Below are 21,944 nucleotides of genomic sequence, written 5' to 3'. Positions count from 1 at the left end.
CTAACTCTACTAAAAATTTTAAAATAACATATTTACAACTTTAGTTAACAGATATCGAATAATTAAACTTGGTTCCAATTTTTCGTGTCATTTGTTAAAATATCATTTAAAGATTTGTCCTCGAGTAAATCATTTTTACCAGATAAAAATTTATCCAAAAAATCAATTGAATCTAGGTTATTATTACATGCATGGTTATTCAATTCATTTTTACTTGTAAATAGAGTATCGCATAATGGACAAACTGTTGAAGTATTCTTTATTATATCAGAAGTTAATAATTTTTCATTTTCAACTTGCAAATTATTAGCTTTAATATTATTATTGATCTCTAAAGTTTGTTTAGAAATTGGTTTGTTAGACACAGAATGCTTATTTTTAAAGTGATCTTCCAATCTTTGTTTGTTCAACAATTTTTCACTGCAAACTTTACTAGTTATTTCATTTTCGGATTTCTTTACATCTATGTTGTTCTTAATTGAGGTAGAATGATAAATAGTAAAATGATTTTTTAAATCTGATAATAAATTAAAAGATTTAAAACACCGCTGACAACCATATTTATTTTGATTTTGAAATAATGATTCTGTGTTTCGTTGACGTTTTATCGACACAATATCAGAGTTTTCAGCCATTTTTCTTTTGCGACCTCGCTGGTCAAATTTCCGAAGAATTTCAATTGCAATTTGTTGATCGTTTTGATCAATTTCTTCAGGAATTTTGAGTGAATCTTCGGTTACAACTTTAACAACAATAATATCATCTGGTCCCCCCATCGTACTACATTCATGATCTTCAATTTTGTGGAATTCATTGTAGACAACATCACACATCATACAAAAATAAGGGGGCTCTAAAACATGTTTTTGAGTGTGTCTTATTAACGCCTCTTCCGAACAAGAAGTTGTTCCGCAAAATTCGCACCAATATGAGATCTTATGCTCAACATCATAATGTTTTTTGAAATGTGCTTTGTATGAAAAGCTCATGAAACAAACGGGACATTGTATTGATTTTTCGGAGCATATATTATCGGGATTATGTTCGTTTTTTAAATGTTTCTCTAAGTTGTCTGTTGTTATAAACGCAGCACTGCAGAGGTTGCATATAAAACTGCCATCTTCTTTATGCACAGTGTAATGTTCTCGTAATTTTTCACTTCTATTAAAGGTAGCATTGCAGACTTCACATTTAAAAGATCGCGTATGATAAAGCTTGTGACGATCTAATTTAGCTTTGCTAGGAAAAGGTATTTTACAAGTCTTGCAAGCAAATTTATTTAGCCGTTTTATTTGTGTTGAGTTCTTAGCATGCAGATATTTAACGTGGTTTTCTTTCTGGATTGGCATAGTTCATATAATTATTTAATTTAAAAACTAAGAAAAATTTAATCGCGTTTTATTTTTAAAAATTCGTTGCTACCAAGGCGAAATGGAGATTCGTAAAATGGTGAAAGTAAAATGCAAGATTAGAAAAGTTAGAATTAAAATGATAATCTTAAAAACATAACTTTAAATAAAAAAAAATTAATAATTACTTTAATTAGCAAAGGATAACAAAAAACATATATAAAGTGTATTTTAAAAATTGTAAATTAAAATAATTAAACATTGAGAAAAAAAGTGTATTAAAAGTAAATTAATAAAAGTTAATTTTTATTTTTTTACTTAAATATATATAATTTTTTTTGTTTAACTAACTTTAAAATTTATTTTTATAATTTAAAACAAACTTAAATCTGTTTTGATTTAGAAAGACTTATTTCTGTTACAATTCCTCTATACACACGTGCTTTTAGGGACAATCCCGAAAATTTTTATTTCCATTTGATTAAATCATTGAAATTAAAGTTATACTAGTTTAAGGTAAAAATAACATAAGAAAGCGTTTTTTTGTATGTTTTGTAACAAGTAACATTGTGCTTTTAATGATATTATCTTGTAACCAGAAAACATTTTGTTATTTTTTTTTGTATTTATCTTTATCTTCGATGTGGGAAAGGTCGAATGCGCAACTTAAACATGGAGTAATATCAGGTACTCCGACCCAGTCTCGAGTTGTCTGGGGCAGTTTGGGATATTATAGATTATAATTGCCCAATAATTATGCTGCTAATTAAGTGCTGGCTCTGCAGGAGTTTATAGCGCTTTACTCAAGGGCGCTACAGCATGAGAGCAGTGGGGATTGAACCCACGACCTCATGGTGGTGTAGCAAGTGTTCTTACCACTACACCACGCTGCCAGTATTAGTTAAATAAAGTCTGTAATCTGGTAATCAAGTAAGTAATATTGGTATTATAACGAAAATACGTTTTTATACATACAGGCAGACAGGCATAGGGTTAGATTAATGTTCACTACATTTTCAAGTCAAATGTCAAATATACTGGGTTTATAATACATTTGTCCTATTTTATGTTTCTTCTAAAGATTTACATTGTATGATTGTATGTTTTACTTAATTTTAATTTTTTATTTTTAGCCGCATTTTTGTGTAAGTAATTGTGAGTAAGAAAGAATATTATCGCAATGGAAATCCCAAAACCACCTGATGTTTCTGCTTTTGATTTGTCGGAAGATGAATCTGATCACGAAGTTGAAGAAGACGCTCATAAAAGTCTTCTAGAGAGCATCGGGATCAAAAAAGATGTAAAAACTAAAATCCGGAAGCAGAGGACCGAAGCAAGTCAAGATATTTCAGTTTTTGCTTTAAACGAAGACGATGGAAAACTTCAGTTAAACCAGTTGTTAAAAACTGTGGAGGACACTGTTTCAATTAACACTTTAAAGAAGAAATTAAATAAAATAGAGAACCAAGGAAGGCAGTTAGAGGTTCCTTTATCAAGACCAGTTGCTGAGAGAATAGAACGTAAAGTCGAATATGAAAAAGCTGCAGTTGATATTGCAAAATGGGATTTAACTGTGCAGAAAAATAGGAAAGCTGAACATATTTCATTTCCACTGAACCAAGAGCATTTAAAGGTGCAAAAAATTGATGAATTTTTAGCTCGGAGGAATAAAAATCTAACTCCACTTGAGGAAGAAATTTATGCGTTACTCGGAGGTAGCAACAAAAGTGTTGAACGTGAAGATCATGATTTGTCTCTGCTCGAAACAGAAGCAATATCAGCAATGAGTCTACATGAAGCCCGCCAGCGCCGTGCCGAATTACAGAAACATCGTGCTCTCATGTCATTTCATGAGGCCAAGAATCGAAGACTTCATAAAATTAAGAGCAAAAAGTATCATCGTATGCTAAAGAAAAAGAAAATGAAAGAAAACGTGGAGGAAAATGAAGACTCGACGAATCAAGCTCTCAAAATGAGGGCGGAAGAACGAGCAACTCTTAAACATAGGATGGGTAGTAAGTGGGCTAAAAACAGAGTCCTAATGGCAAAACATGATGAAAAAACAAAGTTTGAGTTGCAAGAACAATTACAAAAACACAGAGAGCTGGTGGAGAAGAAAGTGGAATTGGAAGATATAAATATGGATAACGAAAATTTGGAAGAAATGTCAGATGTCGGTGAAAATATAAATGATCAAATTTCTTTGCTTGAAAATATCAACAATCCTTGGTTAACCAAAATGAAAATTAATAATAACAAAAATGAAGACGACTTAGCACCAAAAACAAACAATAATTTAAATGTAATAAACGGTACTGATCAAAATATTATGGAAGAAAATAATAACATTTTATCGAAAAATAAAAGTCAAGATGCTGAAGTTGTGTCTAGACCTGATTTAAAAATGTTATCGAATTTAAATCTTGATAATAACGGGAATAATGATCTTCGGAATTGGTTGGGGATAAAAGACACAACCCCGCCTCAAACCCCTGTTTCAATCCCCATATCAAACTCCCCAGCTGTCGATAAATTCAAGGATGCGTATAAGCTTTTAAAGACAGAAGGTGAAAAGATTAGAAGAAAACAGACTGAAAATGAACCAAAAGTTGAACCCGAAGTAAGTAAAGCAGAGATTAACACAAACCCTTCTCTAGTTTTTAATCTTCCAACGCAGATATTGGAACCGATTGAAGACAGTTCAGATGACGAGCAGAAATTAACGATCGAGCAAGCATTTGCAGATGACGACGTTCTCGCTGAATTTACCCAAGAAAAAAAGAAAATCGTGCAAGAAAATGAACCAAAGGAAGTTGATTTACGTTTACCCGGGTGGGGATCATGGGGTGGGGTTGGAATTAAACCCAAGAAAAGGCGGCAAAAATTTAGATTTACTCCGATACCCCAAATTACTAGAAGTGATCGGAAATTAGGGCATGTAATAATCAACGAAAATCGTAATGTTCATATTGCTAAACACCAAGTCAACCAAATTCCCTTTCCGTTCGTCAATAAAAACCAATTTGAGCGAACAATTGCACGACCAGTTGGACCAACTTGGAATACTCCTTCTGCCGTTGAAGCTCTCACCAAACCAAAAGTGTCAACTGTTAAAGGTGCTATTATTCAACCTATGGATGCAAATGATGTGAAGTTGACTGATGTTCAAGTGGAGAAGACTAAGATAAGAATGAGGAAAAAAGAACAGAGAAAAAAGAATCGACTTTCTAAACTGAAAATTTTGTTGTAATTATGCTACATTTTACCCGTCAAAATAAAGTGGCATCAGAGATATGCTTATGGTAATTTACTTGCGCACCTCAAACTTCATTTATTTATATTTTGACGGCGTATAAATTGGACATACATCTTGTTGGAAATATATCAATAATGTAAACACCGGCTGCATGGTGTAGTGATAAGAACACTTGCTACACCACACATGAGGTCGTGGGTTCAATCCCCGCTGCTCTCATGCTGTAGCGCCCTTGAGTAAGGCGCTATAGACGGTATGAACTCCTGCTTAGCCAGCACTTAATCAGCTAAATTTTCAGGCAATTATTAATTATAATCTATATAATATCCTAAACTGCTAAAGGCAACCCAAGACTGGGACGGAGTAACTTATGTTACTCTATGTTTAAGTCGCGCATTCGACTTTTCAACATTGAGGATAAAAATATATACAAAAAAAACATACTTTACACAACAATTCAAGTTGAAGTTATGATGGACAAAGGAGATCAGAAAAAGCATTATGATATTTTTAAATTGTTTGTTAACCATAGATATTACTTTTTTATTAACCTTTTAAAAGTGTAAAATTTAAATTGAAAAAAATATTAATTTATTTTAATTTTGGGTTTTGTAAATGTAGTTATACTAATTTAAAATTTTTAAAAATGTGTTAATTCTTAATTTACAACAAGTTGAATCGACATTTAAACAATATTTTGTTTTTGGTGCAGGTTTATAGAAAAATTTATGAGTTTGTTTAAAATAATTTCTGAATTAATTAGCATCAAAAAAACTTCATGCGGTTCATTGGCTAAAAGATTGAAATTTTTGTTTTTAAAAAAATCTGATTCAAAAGGAAAACAAAACCAATTTAAAAGGTAAGAATAAAGTTCCAGTTGGTCTATTTTTATTTTTTTTTAATCTTTAAAAACCAAGTTTTACAATTATTTATTTATATTATTTTTATATATATTTATCTTCAATGTGGTAAAGATGACTTAATGTCCTAAACATTTTTTTTGTATATATCTTTATCCTCTATGTGGGAAAGTCGAATGTGCGACTTAAACATAGAGTAACATCAGTTACTCCGACCCAGTCTCGAGGTGCCTGTGGCAGTTTGGGATATTATAGATTATAATTGCCCGATAATTATACTGCTGATTAAGTGCTGGCTCAGCAGAAGTTCATACCGTTTATAGCACTTTACTCAAGGGCACTACAGCATGAGATCAGTAGGGATTAAACCGATGACTTCATTTGTGGTGTAGCAAGTGTTTTTACCACTACACCACGCTGCCGGTTACTTTGACAGATTATGAAATTATTGATCTTAATTCTTTATAGTTAATTTACCAACCTATCTTTTGCTGGCAGAAGTTTGCATTGTATATAGCTTAAACAAGGGAGCAGTGGGGACCAAACCAGTGACCTCATGTAGTAAAGTCAAGTGTTCTAACATAATTCTAAACCATGGTGTTATTTTTTTACCTGTTAATGGAATGTTTGTGTCTATTATCGTCCGTGTTCTGTTTTTTATTGTTATTTAATTACTTAATACAGAAAAAGAATTGCGATGTCAAAATCCTTAAAAGTTGAATATGAAAATGAAAGTTCTCACTTCAATGTAGAAATGGAGATAGGAGGAATAATAAGAAAGGTAAAATTGTTTGATTAAATATCCATTTGTTATTTTAAATAATACTTTAATAAATTAAGTATGGTACGGATGGAAATTTTATTTTTGTTATCTTTATTTATTCCTAATTATTTTTAAATCTCTAGTTGTTAAAAAAACGACTAGAAGTATATATTAAATGCACATTATTGCTATTTTCACTTATTGGAATAGTTTCCCGGCAGCGTGGTGTAGACCTCATGTTGTAGCGCCCTTGAGTAAGGCGCTATAAACGGTATGAGCTCCTGCTGAGCCAGCACTTAATCAGCAGCATAATTATCGGGCAATTATAATCTATAATATCCCTAACTGCTAAAGGCAACTTGAGACTGGGTCGGAGTAACTGATGTTACTCTATGTTTGAGTCGCGCATTCGACCTTACCACATTAAGGATAAAGATATATACAAAAAAAAAAAAAATTTTGATTTTTTATATACATTTACAAAAGTGACAAGAATAAAAATACATTTAACAATATTGATATGGTATTTAAGGTTATGATTTGCAATGCTAAAAATGATTTAATATGTGGTTTTCTAAGGGCTTTATGTTTAGTGAACCTGAATGTTATAAAATTTTTTTAGATGTTGCGACCTTCGGATGAACTAGTTGAGCATTTTTTCGGAAGAATTATCTCAAATTTTCAAAAACTTTCAAAAAAGAAAAACAAAAAATTAAAAACCGGAAAAGGGACTTCAATCAATCTAACTGATTCACCAACAATAGATTTATTTGATTATGCTGGAAAAAAGGTAGGCTATAAAACCAACTAAATTTTTTTTTATTATTTTATGTATATATCTTCATCCTCGATGTGGGAAGGTTGAATGCGCGACTTAAACATAACGTAACATCAGTTACTCCGACCCAGTCTCGAGTTGCCTGTGGCAGTTTGGGATATTATGGATTTTTATTGCTTGATAATTATGCTGCAATTAACCGGCAGCGTGGTGTAGTGGTAAGAACACTTGCTACACCACCATGAGGTCGTGGGTTCAATTCCCACTGATCTCATGCTGTAGCGTCGTTGAGTAAAGTGCTATAAATGGTATGAACCCCTGCTGAAACTGCCACAGGCAACTCGAGACTGGGTCGGAGTAACTTATGTTATTCTATGTTTAAGTCGCACATTCGACTTTCCCACATCGAGGATAAAGATATATACAAAAAAAATAAATTACAATCTATAAAATTAACGCTTATAACTGCTTTTTTTATGTCAAAATTTAGCTTCATACAGATATGAAATGCCTTGAAGCATTACAAATAGCTGACACACTTCTTCTGAGTGGGACAGCCTATAAAGTTGAATATAATTACCCCACAGTAACAATGTTGGAGTTAACTTCAAATCCAATGGTTGGAATTCCTTTATTTCCTAAACTGGCATTTAGCAGAGCCTCAATTCCTCATTCAAAGTAAGTAAAAACTTTTTAGTAAAAAAAATAAAGTATTTATTCGTCCTTGATGTGGAAAGGTCGACTTCACGACCTGAACATAAAGTAACGTTTGTAATCCTGACTCAGTCTTGAGTTAAGTTAGTTAATTTTAGATTTTGTGGATCTTATTGCTTGAGAATTAACCTGTTTTTTTGTATATATCTTTATCCTCGATGTGGGAAAGTCGAATGCACGACTTAAACATAGAGTAACATCAGTTACCCCAACCCAGTCTCCAGTTGCCTGTGGCAATTTAGGATATTATAGATTATAATTGCCCGATAATTATACTGCTGATTAAGTGCTGGCTCAGCAGGAGTTCATACTGTTTATAGCGCCTTACTCAAGGGCGCTACAGCATAAGATCAGTGGGGATTGAACCCACGACCTCATGTGTGGTGTAGCTAGTGTTCTTACCACTACACCGTGTTGCCGGTAATTTGCTATGTTTTCTAGCAGCATAACTGTAGTGCTCATCATATCATATTTTGCTACATTTTTTTACTTGTTAGATTTAGTTGGTTGCGAAGCAAGAAAAAAAGGACAACCGATAATCAAGATGTTGATGAATTTAAACTAAGTTTAACCGATAACGATTGGGAGTTTATATCATCAAATATGGTAAATTTATGTTTATTTATAATTAAGAACTTTAAACTTATTTTTAAGTCATGCCATAGTATGTGCAAGTGTGGTTTTTTAGTATTCTGCTATCTCATATTAAGGTTGTAAAGTCAGCTACGTTAAAGATAAAAATATCCAAAAAAAATTTTTTCTTATATTGTAAGTTAATAGGCCTATTGTTTCATTTTTTTAACTGTAATTCTGACAAAAAATTTATCATATAAAATTCTAACACCTAAAACATATACTTGGCTTTGCCTCTATTTGAATTATACTTATATAAGGGGCAGCATGGTGTAGTCTCCACTGAGCTCATGCTGTAGCACCCTTGAGTAAGTCGCTATAAACGGTATGAGTTCCCGCTGAGCCACCACTTAATCAGCAGCATAATTATTGGGCAATTATAATCTATAATATCTCAAACTGCCACAGGCAACTCGAGACTGGGTGGGAGTAACTGATGTTACTTTATGTTTTGGTCCCGCAATCGACTTTCCCACATCTAGGATAAAGATATATAGAGAAAAACAAAAAAAAAACCTAAATACAGTATTTACCAATAATCTTATTTAATAAAGGTATACACAGCATCCAATGAAGATATTGATTACTTGTTAAAAATACAAGTTCACCCAGGTAACCAGGATACCACGAAATCTAATGATTTTCATGCAATGACAGGTTTTGTTGTGGAAGGTCCGGGTGAATGTATTTTCGATGCTAGACATAAGTTTACTGAACATCAATGTGGTAATAACAGGTTAGTTTTTTTTTTGTATATATCTTTATCCTCGATGAGGGAAAGTCGAATGCGCGACTTAAACATAGAGTAACATCAGTTACTCCGACCCAGTCTCGAGTTGCCTGTGGCAGTTTGTGATATTATAGATTGTAATTGCCCGGTAATTATGCTGCTGATTAAGTGCTGGCTCAGCAGGAGTTCATACCATTTATAGCGCGTTTCTTAAGAGCGCTCCAGCATGAGATCAGTGGGGGTTGAATCCATGACCCTATGTGTGGTGTAGCAAGTATTCTTACCACTACACCACGAATATAAGGTCAATAGTAACCTTACTTATAAATTCCAGGGAGGTGATTGAATTTTTGGTGAAGTCCAATTAAATACTGTTTTGTGTTTTATTACTGACTATATTAAGATAAAAATTTTAATTTATTTTTAGTTTGCGCGTAGTATGTTACAACATTCTGGCAGATTGTTATGCTATGACAGAATTTGCAGAAAAACAACTTTTCCCGTATTGCCCAAATCATATCAGAGACATCAATTATCGAATTCAACTTATAATAAAGGAACTTAAAGGTTATTTATAGGTTATTTATAAGTAGTAATATTGTATTTGACTTTTTCATTAAATAAAATCTTATAATTTTGATTAAACAATAACTTTTCTTTTTTTGTAAAGTAATAAGAGAACACAGGTAGCGTGGTGTAGTGGTAAGAACACTTGCTACACCACCACGAGGTCGGGGGTTCAATCCCCACTGCTTTCATGCTGCAGCGCCCTTAAGTAAGGCACTATAAACGGTACAAACTCCTGCTGAGCCAGCACTTAATCAGCTGCATAATTACCAGGCAATTATAATTAAAAATATCCCAAACTACCGAAGGCAACTCGAGACTGGGTCGGAGTAACAGTTGTAACTCTATGTTTATACAAAAAATGAGAGAAAATTGCAATATGCAAAAAAAAGTGCAAACATTTAAAATATTTTTATCTCAAAATCAGGTTACCATAGCGATATAGTCTGCCTCCAGGAAGTAGATTCTTCCGTGTTTCAAGGTTATTTAGTTTCAGCAATGTCATTACAGAATTATGCCGGTGCTTTTGCTGCCAAACTAAACGTTAAAGAAGGGGTTGCACTGTTTTATAACAGGAATAAATTTAAGTAAGTTGTTATTCTTTTTAATTTTTATTTTTTTTGTATACTTTTATCCTTGATATGGGAAGGTTGACTTCATGACCGCAATAACATTTGTTAATATGACTCAGTCTTGAGTTGACGGTAACAGTTTGGGATATTATTGAATATAATTGCCCAATAATTAAGCTGATGATTAAATGTTGGCTTAGCAGGAGCTCATACCGTTTATAGCGCCTTACTCAAGGGCGCTACAGAATGAGATCAGTGGGGATTGAACCCACGACCTCATGTGTATATAGAAAACTGATTTTACAATCTAAACATAGAGTAACATCGGTTTCCTCAACCCAGTCGCGAGTTGCCTGTAGCAGTTTGGGATATTATAGATTATAATTGCTCGATAATTAAACTGCTAATCAAGTGCTGGCTCAGCAGGAGTTCATACCGTTTATTGCGCCTTACTTAAAGGGGTCTACAGCAAGGAAGCACTGGGTATTAAACCCAGGTCCTCTGGTAGTAAAGTCAAGTTTTCTAACTGTTACACTACATTACTGGTTAACTACAATTATTAATTAAAATAAATTGTTTTTAGATTAGTTTCAGTGGAAAACAAAATTCTTCAAGAAAGTTTATTTAACGATGATTTTAATGAAACTTTACGCAACAAAATTTGTAAAAGTTCAAAATTAAAAAACTTTGTCAAACATAGAAGCACTTGTGTTTTGGTAGGTTTAATTTAATTATTTTAAAGTTTAGTGAAGCCCTAACTTATTCTAATAATTTAATTTTATAACACTAATATTTCTGTCCCTAGATGGCAGTATTGGAGTGTTTAGAAAATCCAGGTGTTTATTTAATTAGTGCAAACACACATTTATATTTCCATCCAAAAGCTAGCCATCTAAGAATGATACAGGTATTTAAACTTTTTTTTTATTTCTTTTCTAGCATTATTTTTTTTTTATTTCTTTCTAGCATTATATAAGACTATGGTGTTGTTTTTATGCAAAAAGTCTGCTTTAAAAGTCTAAAGACTTTAACCATATTTATTTTTTTAGACTTCCATAATTTTAAACATTCTTCAACATACAATAAATGAAACCAAACGAACTTATCCCAGTGCAAAAATTTCTTATATGCTGTGTGGTGATCTAAACAGTCGTCCAACAAGTGGAGTGGTTGAGTTAATTGAAAAAGCTCACATACCTGCTACACATGCTGACTGGTTTTTAGGTTAGAATTTTTAAGATTAAGAAAAAAGATTTTGTTCCAAATTGACATTTATTCTCGATGTGGGAAGGCTGACTTCACGAACTAAACATAGAGTAACCGGCAGCGTGGTGTAGTGGTAAGAACACTTGCAACACCACACATGAGGTCGTGGGTTCAATCCCACCTGATCTTATGCTGTAGCGCCCTTGAGTAAGGCGCTATAAACGGTACGAACTCCTGCTGAGCCAGCACTTAATCAGCAGCATAATTACCCGGGAATTATAATCTATAATATCCCAAACTGCCACAGGCAACTCGAGACTGGGTCGGAGTATGTTAAGGTCGCGCATTCGACTTTCTCACATCGAAGATAAATGTATATACAAAAAAAAACCAGCACCTCACGTAGTAAAACACAGTGTTATGCTAACTACATCACGTAGACAGCTTGCTGAAAATAGCATATTTTGAAATATTTACAAACAAAAAACGTATTTGTTATCTATTAAAAATCACGTAAACTTTCGATTTTAGATATGGAGGCAGACTTTTACGATAAAGTAACTGATTTAAATCTAAGCCATGACTTGCAATTTTTAAATGCTTCGGGACGACCGAAATATACAAATTATGTTGAAACCTTTAACGAATGTTTGGATTATATATTTGTTGATCCGGATTTATTAAAAGTAGATAAGGTGAGGTTTTTTATTAGTTTTTTTTTTAGAAAAGATGTGAATTAAATTGTTCTAATTTTTTATAAATTTTTTTTTGTATATATCTTTACCCTCGATGTGGGAAAGTCGAATGCGCGACTTAAACATAGAGTAACATCAGTTGCTCAGACTCAGTCCCGAGTTGCCTGTGGCAGTTTGGGATATTATATAGATTATAATTGCCCGGTAATTATGCTGCTTATTAAGTGCTGGCTCAGCAGGAGTTCGTACCGTTTATAGCGCCCTACTCAAGGGCGCTACAGCATGAGATCAGTGGAGATTGAACCCACGACCTCATGGTGGTGTAGGAAGTGTTCTTACCACTACACCCCGCTGCCGGTTATTCTTAATTTAATTAATAAATTTTTTTTTTGTTTAATTAGGTTGTACCGCCCCCCGGCCATGAATTAGTTACCAAACATTTAGCTTTACCCAGTCTTATATCTCCTTCCGACCACATCGCACAAATCGTTGATTTAACTTGGAAAAATTAACTATTATGACGTCATAAATTAGTTGAAGGGTTCTAAACTCTTGTTTTTGACTTGGAGTCTGCAGTTTGATTCCAACCGACGGCGTTCGTTGTTTTTTAAAGGTTTAGCGTTCGATTCCTGCTACCGGCATTTGCGTTTTATGCTTATTTCATATTTAATTAAAATTTTGTGTTTTTTAGACTACTTTCAATTTTTTACGTTATTAAATAAAAATTTAAAACAAAATATAACCCAGCTATAATTCAATGCAAAATATTCGGGTATTCCCCTTTTCTTGTTATGTTGGTTATTATTTGATTATAGTATTTCAGTGTATCACGATTCGAATATACAAGCTCAGCTATCCACCACAAAATTACTTCTAATTTGCACGTTTTTTGCATTATTAAATATAAGGAGGTCGAATTTATTAATAATAATTCTATTACCTATTAGTCATTTATAAATATGTGATTTAAATAATGAAGACTATTTTTTTTAGTTGTTGTAATATGGTTGCCACTTTCAACTAATATTTGCCTGTGATAATTTACCCGCGCATCATAAACGGCAGTTCTTTTTATTTAAATCAGCAGCGTGATGTAGTGGTAAAAACACTTGCTACACCACTCATAAGGTCGTGGGTTCAATCCCCACTGTTTTTATACTGTAGCGCTCTTGAGTAAGGCGCTATAAACTCCTGCTGAGCCAGCACTTAATCAGCAGCATAATTATCGGGCAATTATAATCTATAATATCCCAAACTGCCACAGGCAACTCGAGACTGGGTCGGGGTGACTGATGTTACTCTATGTTTAAGTCACGCATTCGACTTTCCCACATCGAGAATAAAGATATATGAAAAAAAAATTAGTAGGGTCAATTAATTGGACTTTGACCACAAGCTTTATTATATAGTATATGGATTTATCTAAAAAACGACAATTTAATTTTATTAGAATTACCAATATTTTTTGATCTTTATCATTTTTTTGCTTTCAAAACAAGATCAAATTTCTAAAAATAGTTTTTGAAAATTGTTTGTGTTTAAAATGCCTGCACGTTTACTTCGCCTGCAATTTTATATCATCATCTATTTAAAGCATATTAACGTGTACATGTATTAAGCTTTTAGATACAGAAGATTAAGGTTCCACAACCCAAGGTTAAAAATCTTACTGTAAGAGGAAAATAAATAAACACAATTTTACGCCAAAACACGTAAGCAAATAAAATATCAGGGAACGAATTGACGTCTAAAAAATGATTCGCTAAAAATGAGGTCGCATTTTTAGAGCAATAATTAGGTCCAAGTCATAATCTTCGTTTTTTATAACACTTGATGCGTTGTGTGGCATTTTTAAAGTGTAAAGTAATGTTAAACAATGGGTAATAATTTTTCGCGACAAATTTTTGACTACTTCAAGGCTGTGTTATGTATTTAAAAAATTAAACGAACTCTAGGGTAAAATTTACGCATTGCCAAACACGGAAAGTTATTGTTATTAAATGTCTTATATAGTAACTTGCATTTACGCAGGATTATATTAATATAAATGAATTAGTGTGAAACTGGTTTAAAATAGATCGTAAAAATACACAAATATACAAAAAAGTTTTATTATTGCTTGAACTATTTCTAATATATTTGTATAAAACGTTTCGCTTTTAGCGAATAGCAACCCGTAATTCGTTCCCCGGATGTTATGTTTATTAGTTTTTAATTGGTTTTTAAATCAAAAAGCACTTACATATAATTTTTTTATAGATTATTTGTGTTTTAAAAGTCATATTTTAAATATAATACTTACTTTTATTATATTTTTTATTAGTATAAAATTTAAAAAAAAATAGTAAAATTAAACATTAACGTTCTTAATATTAATTTAAATAAATAGTTAGTTTTTTAATCTATGTAAAGTTATTGCAATCTATAAATATATTTATATATATTTACGAAGTTATAAATAGCTCAAAACAAAAATAGAAAAATGCAAAATGTAGGAGGGCTTCAAATTATATTTGTTTATCAAAATATAATCCGATAATTTAACTTAAATCCAGGCTAAGATTTTGATGGCTTTTTCGTGATCGCTTAGCGCTGGTGTGAACACGTTATTGCAAACAAAAAGTTGCTGTTCTATACGAGATAGCATCTGTTGATATTTTTTACACAGAATTTTAAAAAAAACGCGGTTTCAAAACATTTTGAAAATTTTTCGTAGTGCATTTTTGTTATGCTAATTAACCTGTTATTGGCCTTTTCTAACCTCATAATATCCCTTAGCTATTTCTAAGAATTTTGTATTTAGATCATATCAAAACCTTAATTTCAACCATTTCTTGCTTTTTGTAAATCATATTAAAACTTGTACATACAACTTAAGGCTTTTAAATTCAGTACTTAAACTATCTGATACTTAATTGTTGTTTTAATTTACTTTAAAATAATATAAAAACCATTTAGAAGGCAGAACTTTATTTTTAATAAGAAAAAAATTGGTGACGAAAAATAGTCAATTTTTTCAAAACAAAACACAATAAAAATAAATAAATAGAAACTACAAAAAAGTAAAAAAATATCAAAAAAACATCAGTTAGTTTTCAATTGTAGATACACACGAATTAGAGATAGGAATACTTATTAAAAACCTGTTGTAAAAACCCATAAATTCGCCCAAATATTCATGTAGCTGCATTAGAAATTGATAATCTCTTACAATTTCCAAATGTCGGCTCGGTAAAACTTTATTTTTGCAGATTTTACAAGGAGGGTAGGAACTTAAAGGTGCAATGATGATGTCACGACAATAAGTTTCTTTTAACTGCAAAAAAATTTAAATTAAAAAATGTTTAAAAATTCAGTTGCCTATAATTACCAAAATTTACTACACTATCAGTACGTTACTATTATCTCTATTTAAAACTCTATAAAATATTGAATAATGTAAGAATCTTATAACATTTAATTATTTTATCAATATCACTATTCTAGGGGTAACTTTTATATATTATTTGTTATGTTTAACATTCTATATATATTTAACGTACTTTAAATATGCTTTATTAGTTTTTTATTGCAGTTTCATATACTTACGTTTAGTTGAATTTTTGCCATAAACTGTTGAAACAAATGCGTGGCATCAGTTAGCATGTCAGTAGCGGTACTTTCTGCTAAGTAAGGTTCTTGTATTAAACTTGCGAATATATTTTGAAGAAAGTAGTTAAAGTCTTGGAGACCGTTTAAGTTTTCTTCGAATACTGACTGCCAGTTTTCATTATTCTAAAAAATAAAGGAACAATTTGTTAATATTTTTATAATAAGGCTAAGCTTTATTTTTTGGTTTATTTATAGATTGATTCCAGCAATATTTTTCACGTTAAAATTAGCACTACAGTGATTTGGTGCTAGTGGTAATCGAACCCAGAACCTCTTACCAATAAATACGGACTTTTTCGTTAATTATTTTTTAATTTTAAATTTATATATTAACTTATAAACGTTTGTGTAATTACCTCTGGCAACTCCATTATATTAAGTGGAAGGTTAGTTAATCTTAAGCTAGTTGAATAAGTTCGACATTCTTCTATGCTTGTGCATCGCATTCTATCCTCAATCTGTGAATTAGGAGGTTTAATTAACTATATAACCAATTTTCATCAAAGTTTTAGGTTAATAATGCCTAAAAATTTTAAATCTAAAGCTTTTTAATATATTTAATATGCATTTAAAAATGTTATTTATATTTAAATTTACTTACGTAGTTGTTTAATGCAGCACCAACAGTCGTTCTTGCTGTTCTTAATATTTCTTTAATTTCTAACGAAGAGGGGCTGGTTCTGGTCGCGTATTTATGTAAAGGGATAGCGGTACTGTACCTCAATTGTAACACAATAAATAACACCAGTACTGACGCGATATTTAGCGAGACGTTTAAAGTGTTTGCCATTTTAATTCCTTCTTGTTGAATCCGTAGTAGTAAGAAATTCTTGAATGATAATTTTCAAGCATTTTGTTGCGTTTATATAGAGTTCGAATTTATTTTTAATTTGAAGCAACGCAATGCTTTATCACCAAAAATTTTTGCCTTTTTCTTTTCTTTTGATTTGAGAACCGAATTTAAGACGTGGTAAAAACCACATACTAAAAAGTAAACAAATAGCAAGCGGTCTTAATATCGGTAATTCCATGGTAAATTTAAACACAGCATCATAATGTTGATTGGTTTGTTTATTGAACTTATCACCTAATTTCGTTCCTCAAATTCTTTACGACTATAAAAATTCCTTTTTGCGTTGCGATTTGATGAATCATAATAGTAAAGGTGACGTCACAAACAAGGAATAGACGACTAAAATCTATATACCCCGGAACTTAACGTAAAACCAACCCCCTGTATCAAGTAAATTTTTTATCCCTTACTTTCTGTTATAATTTATTACTGATTATTATTCAGCAATAAATATCGATATTTTATGACGTCATAATTATCATAATAATTACATAATAGTAGGAATCGTCACTTTTCTGTGTTTGCCGAATTAAAAATAACTTTAATGTAGTGGTTGTTACCAATTTTTGATGTCATATTTTTATTTCAAAATCGATTTTTTTGGGAGAAAATGGTCGTGGGAAATTATTTTAAGGAAAATTTCGAGTGTGGAAAATTATTTTTAAATGTTAGTTCGATACTGCAACTAATAAAACAAAACAAAAATATAGTAAGTAAATATTTTGCTAAAAATCTGTGATATTTAATGACGTAGGTTACATTGATAATTTGAGTTATATCTGAAAATTTATACAACTTGAGACTGGGTCGGGGTAATATCATGAGGTCAATAATATCTTAAACTTGTACAACTTGGGACTGGGTTGGGGGAATATTATGAGGCCAATAATATTTTAAACTTGTACAACTTGGGACTGGGTTGGGGTAATATCATGAGGTCAATAATATTTTAAACTTGTACAACTTGAGGCTGGGTTGGGATAATATCAGGAGGTCAATAATATTTTAAACTTGTACAACTTGGGACTGGGTTGGGGGAATATTATGAGGCCAATAATATTTTAAACTTGTACAACTTGGGACTGGGTTGGGGTAATATCATGAGGTCAATAATATTTTAAACTTGTACAACTTGGGGCTGGGTTGGGGTAAAATCATGGGGTAAATAATATTTTAAACTTGTACAACTTGAGACTGGGTCGGGGTAATATCACGAGGACAATAATATCTTAAACTTGTACAACTTGGGACTGGGTTGGGGGAATATTATGAGGCCAATAATATTTTAAACTTGTACAACTTGTGACTGGGTTGGGGGAATATTATGAGGCCAATAATATTTTAAACTTGTACAACTTGGGACTGGGTTAGGGTTATATTATGAGGTCAATAATATCGTGAACTTGTACAACTTAAGACTGGGTTGAGGTAATATCGTATAAGGTCAACTTATACAACTTACAAATTAGTCAATATGTTAAAACTTTATAAATGATAAAACAAAGAAGCACTCTTAATGTTAACATACCCTTAGCAGGTTTGTAAATGCTGCTGAATTTGCGTATTTTCAATTAAGTAAAATGCTGCAATTGTTTGAAACAAAATCAAGCCATTTTTTCTGACGTAAAATTATATTTGTATATTCCATTTTAATCAATATTATTGACATAATTCGTGGTCTAACACCGAGTTTAATAGTTTGTTTTAATATTACCCATACGTTATGTTCTTTAAAATGAAGGTCATACTAATTCAGTTTAACTGATTTTATAACCTAAATAAAATAGTGACGTCACGTATGGTGGTAATATTGCGTCATAAGAAAATTGGGCGGCCAATACAATGCTCTTTAAATAGTTAACGAGTGAATTAAAATCACAAAACCATTAACTACTAGTACTGGATCATATGACGCAATATAATTGATTTTAATATAAAATTTGGTTGTTTTAATGAACAAGTTTTTAATTGCTCAATAAATATTCAAGGTCAGTAAGTTATTTATATACTAAAACTGGGTTGGTTTAATTTCAAAAGGCCCATAATATCCTAAACTTGAGACCGGGTTGGGGTAATATCATAAGGTAAATAATATCCTAAACTCCTTAACTTGTACAACTTGGGACTGGGTTGGGGTAAACAAAAGCTTAAATTTTTTTAAAGTTATTTCTCTTTTTTAAGTTAAAAGTTTCAATCTAAAAAGTCACAAATCATTAAGTAAACAAAGACCAAAAACTTATTGTTATAAGCTAATTTGTTATCTTTAGATTGGGGTAACTTAACACCAATTAAACTCGCGTATCGTAGACGTAACGTTGCGTCATTACTTATTTTATATTTTTTTAAATTGATTCTCCAAACCAGAAACTAAAACAATAAATTTTATTATTTTGCCCGGACCAAGTTTTTAAGTTTTTTTCATTTTTTGATGACTTTGCGTTGCTAAGTATACAAAGTTAAGAGTTATTTATAGTTGTGTAAACTATTTTGACGCAGAAATAACAATACAGAAACTTTAAAAAGTATATTTAAATTTTTACCTAAATTTAAATTTTTTATTAGTTGTGATTTAAAAAAAATCCCCCCTATAACAAACGACTACTGTGACGTAATAGCAATCAATACGTAATCAGACGCTGAACGATTCCAAGGCCACTTTAATCAAAATCAAAATTTGTTGGTTGAATAAACATAGGTGATATTTATTTAACATTTATTCATTTTTGATATAAAAAAAACGATAAAATTTGTAACCTAAATACGTGTGTTGGTGTAGTTATTTAGGCCCAAGGTCGAACTACGGTAATTAAGCTTTTTATATACTGATATATCTTTAATACCGGCAGCGTGGTGTAGTCGTTAAAGCCTTGTTGTACTACGTGAGGTCCTGAATTTAATTTTTCTTTATTGAATGTTGTATCGTTTTTAAGTAAGGCGCTGTAAACGGTATAAACTTCTGCTGGCCCAAAAACAAATTTGCATGTTATTTATCAAGCAATTATAATTAACAAAATACTAATTTTGCAAAATCTTGAGACTGGGTCGAAGTAACAAATGTTACTCTTTGTTTAAGCCGTTGGCCTTTTTAAATGTAAGAAAGTTAACTCTACAGCCTAAACATATAATTTATAGTACCCAGTCTAAAGTTGCTTATGGTAGTTTTAAATAGCTGCATCTGGGTTTTGGTCTATCGTAAAACACAAACCCAAGGTTGTTTAAAATATTTTTATAAATTCTAACTTTTTTCGTCCTCGGTTCGATTGAAAATTGTTTAAATTTTAGCGTTTTTATTTTACAATTTAAATTTAATTTAAAACAAATAAACCAGAATCAAGTTCGTGCGAAAAAACATAAGTAAACAAAAATAAAGGCGACGCAAATTAGTCTAGAAATACTTTTTTATCTAGTTACAGTAAAATTAACCACATAAGTTAAGTAAGCTTATATTTAACTTATCATAAACCAAAAAACAAATGTTATTTTTTGCACAAATACTAGAATAAAAATATATTTAGGATATATAATAGACTTTACGCTGAGGATAAACTGTAAAATAAATAAAAACTTGTATTTTGTTTGTATCGCTTGGCTGGATAACCACGTGCGGTTTTCCAGTCGAGCCAATTTCACGCTTAAGTGCGAAATGCCGGCTTCACAATTATATGGGGCAACATTTTTATTTGGTTTCCTGGCGTTTAGTTCACAGAGAAAATTGGTAGTTAACCAGACTGCAACGTGGAACTTTTTGTGTTTAGAATAAATTTGGGTTTTTTGGGAGTTTATTCTTTAAAAATATTCACGTGAAAATGTGAGATTTTTTTAGTTTTAATTATATAATCAGCTGATCAGTTAAATGTAATTAAAATTAGATTTGTAAATAAACTTTATACCGTATTTAGATATAACAATAAAAATCTAATGATCACATAATAAAACAACTAATTTTTATCAATTTTTTAATTAATATTTTTGAAATAGATATAGTATTGTAATTGGTAATTTTAAAATGAAATTTATTTTGTGTCTTGCAAATTTTTTGATTGTTTTAAATATTGCAACACAAGAAGAATTGCAAGATGTAAGTTAACATTTTAATAAATTATGTGATATAATTATTTTTATAAACTTTTGATCTTATTTCAAAAAAATTGTATATATATTTATTTTTTTGTATATATCTTTAACCTCGATGTGGGAAAGTCGAATGCGCGATTTAAACATATAGTAACATCAGTTACTTCCACCCAGTCTCGAGTTGCCTGTGGCAGTTTGGGATATTATGGATTATAATTGCTCGATAATTATTCTGCTGATTAAGTGCTGGCTCAGCAGGAGTTCATACCGTTTATAGCGCCTTACTCAAGGGCGCTACAGCGTGAGATCAGTGGGGATTATATAAATATAAATTCTAAAAATATATAATCAAAAATTAAAGCAAATCATTTTACTTGATTATTTTAAAATTGTATATATTTATGTAATTTAAACAATATTAATAAAAAAAAAATTTTAAATCTTTTTTAGGTTGAAATAAAAGTTTTACTTTTACCGAAAAGTTGTCCTCGAAAAGTAGAAAAGGGGGATTTTGTTCGTTATCATTATTATGGGATGTTGGAAGATGGAACGTACTTTGATTCTAGGTAAGTTTTTTTTTATTGTTTATTTTAGTTATATATATAAATAAAAATATATAATTAAATCTTATTTTAATAGATAAATGTTCACATTAAGATTGTTTGGTACATTATGGTATAACAATTAAATTTAGGTTTTTAGTAAAGTTTTCCTTTTAAACTAATTTTTTTGGGTATTTTGTCTTTTTTTTGGTATTTTTTTCTTTGGTATTTTGGTATGTTTTTTGGTATTTTTTTCTTTGGTATTTTGGTATGTTTTTTGTATTTTTTTTTTTTTGGTATTTTGGTATGCTTTTCTGTATTTTTGGTTTATTTGTAACAAAAGCTTTGCCACATTTATTTTTGGGTTAATAAATAAAAGTTAAATTTGTTTTAAATATTTATCTCTTTGCTTTTTATTTTATACCATATAAATTTATATGTATTATGTATACCATTAAAATGAAAATTTTTTATTAATTTTTTAGTTATGATCGAGGAAATAGTTATGGCACCTATGTTGGTTCTGGTTGGTTGATTTCTGGGATGGATGCAGCATTGATCGGGATGTGCATCAACGAACACAGGATTGTTCGAATCCCTCCTCATTTAGCCTATGGAGAGGAAGGCACTGGTGAGTTTTTCTTGGATTACTGAAAAATTACAAAAAAAATTTTAAGAATAGGTATTTACCTAAAACCTGA

The 21,944-nt window shown here is 31.0% G+C and overlaps 3 protein-coding genes across 3 annotated transcripts in view; all 3 read left to right on the top strand.

Moving 5' to 3' along the window:
* Positions 1 to 2,529: 2,529 nt before the first annotated feature.
* LOC145741244 (U3 small nucleolar RNA-associated protein 14 homolog A-like) lies at positions 2,530 to 5,138 on the top strand. The gene has a single exon (XM_082558797.1). The coding sequence runs from the start codon at positions 2,530 to 2,532 to the stop codon at positions 4,597 to 4,599; it is 2,070 nt and encodes a 689-aa protein (XP_082414923.1). The 3' UTR covers positions 4,600 to 5,138.
* Positions 5,139 to 5,326: 188 nt separating this feature from the next.
* LOC145743213 (2',5'-phosphodiesterase 12-like) lies at positions 5,327 to 12,843 on the top strand. The gene is made up of 13 exons (XM_082561130.1): positions 5,327 to 5,464; positions 6,150 to 6,246; positions 6,851 to 7,018; positions 7,497 to 7,684; positions 8,218 to 8,326; positions 8,908 to 9,089; positions 9,511 to 9,650; positions 10,078 to 10,237; positions 10,806 to 10,938; positions 11,028 to 11,129; positions 11,272 to 11,446; positions 11,960 to 12,123; positions 12,525 to 12,843. The coding sequence occupies exons 1-13, from the start codon at positions 5,334 to 5,336 to the stop codon at positions 12,633 to 12,635; spliced, it is 1,860 nt and encodes a 619-aa protein (XP_082417256.1). The 5' UTR covers positions 5,327 to 5,333; the 3' UTR covers positions 12,636 to 12,843.
* A 7,766-nt stretch (positions 12,844 to 20,609) lies between these two features.
* Positions 20,610 to 21,944, top strand: part of LOC145743613 (peptidyl-prolyl cis-trans isomerase FKBP10-like) — a 7,189-nt gene continuing 5,854 nt past the window's right edge. The window contains exons 1-3 of the mRNA XM_082561616.1: positions 20,610 to 20,705; positions 21,152 to 21,267; positions 21,729 to 21,874. Coding sequence (XP_082417742.1) covers positions 20,634 to 20,705; positions 21,152 to 21,267; positions 21,729 to 21,874 — 334 coding nt within the window. The 5' untranslated portion in view covers positions 20,610 to 20,633. The remainder of the gene's footprint in view (positions 20,706 to 21,151; positions 21,268 to 21,728; positions 21,875 to 21,944) is intronic.

Source organism: Corella eumyota, chromosome 2 (assembly GCF_963082875.1).
Source record: "Corella eumyota chromosome 2, kaCorEumy4.1, whole genome shotgun sequence".
NCBI classification, from domain to species: domain Eukaryota; kingdom Metazoa; phylum Chordata; class Ascidiacea; order Phlebobranchia; family Corellidae; genus Corella; species Corella eumyota.
This window is presented reverse-complemented; position numbering and strand designations above follow the sequence as displayed.

Excerpts from the sequence above, each read along its gene's own strand:
- LOC145741244 (XM_082558797.1), top strand. The coding sequence starts at position 2,530 with ATGGAAATCCCAAAACCACCTGATGTTTCTGCTTTTGATTTGTCGGAA.
- LOC145743213 (XM_082561130.1), top strand. The coding sequence starts at position 5,334 with ATGAGTTTGTTTAAAATAATTTCTGAATTAATTAGCATCAAAAAAACT. Across the intron at positions 9,090-9,510 it reads CATCAATGTGGTAATAACAG|TTTGCGCGTAGTATGTTACA; the intron begins GTTAGTTTTTTT and ends ATTTATTTTTAG. Across the intron at positions 12,124-12,524 it reads ATTTATTAAAAGTAGATAAG|GTTGTACCGCCCCCCGGCCA; the intron begins GTGAGGTTTTTT and ends TTGTTTAATTAG.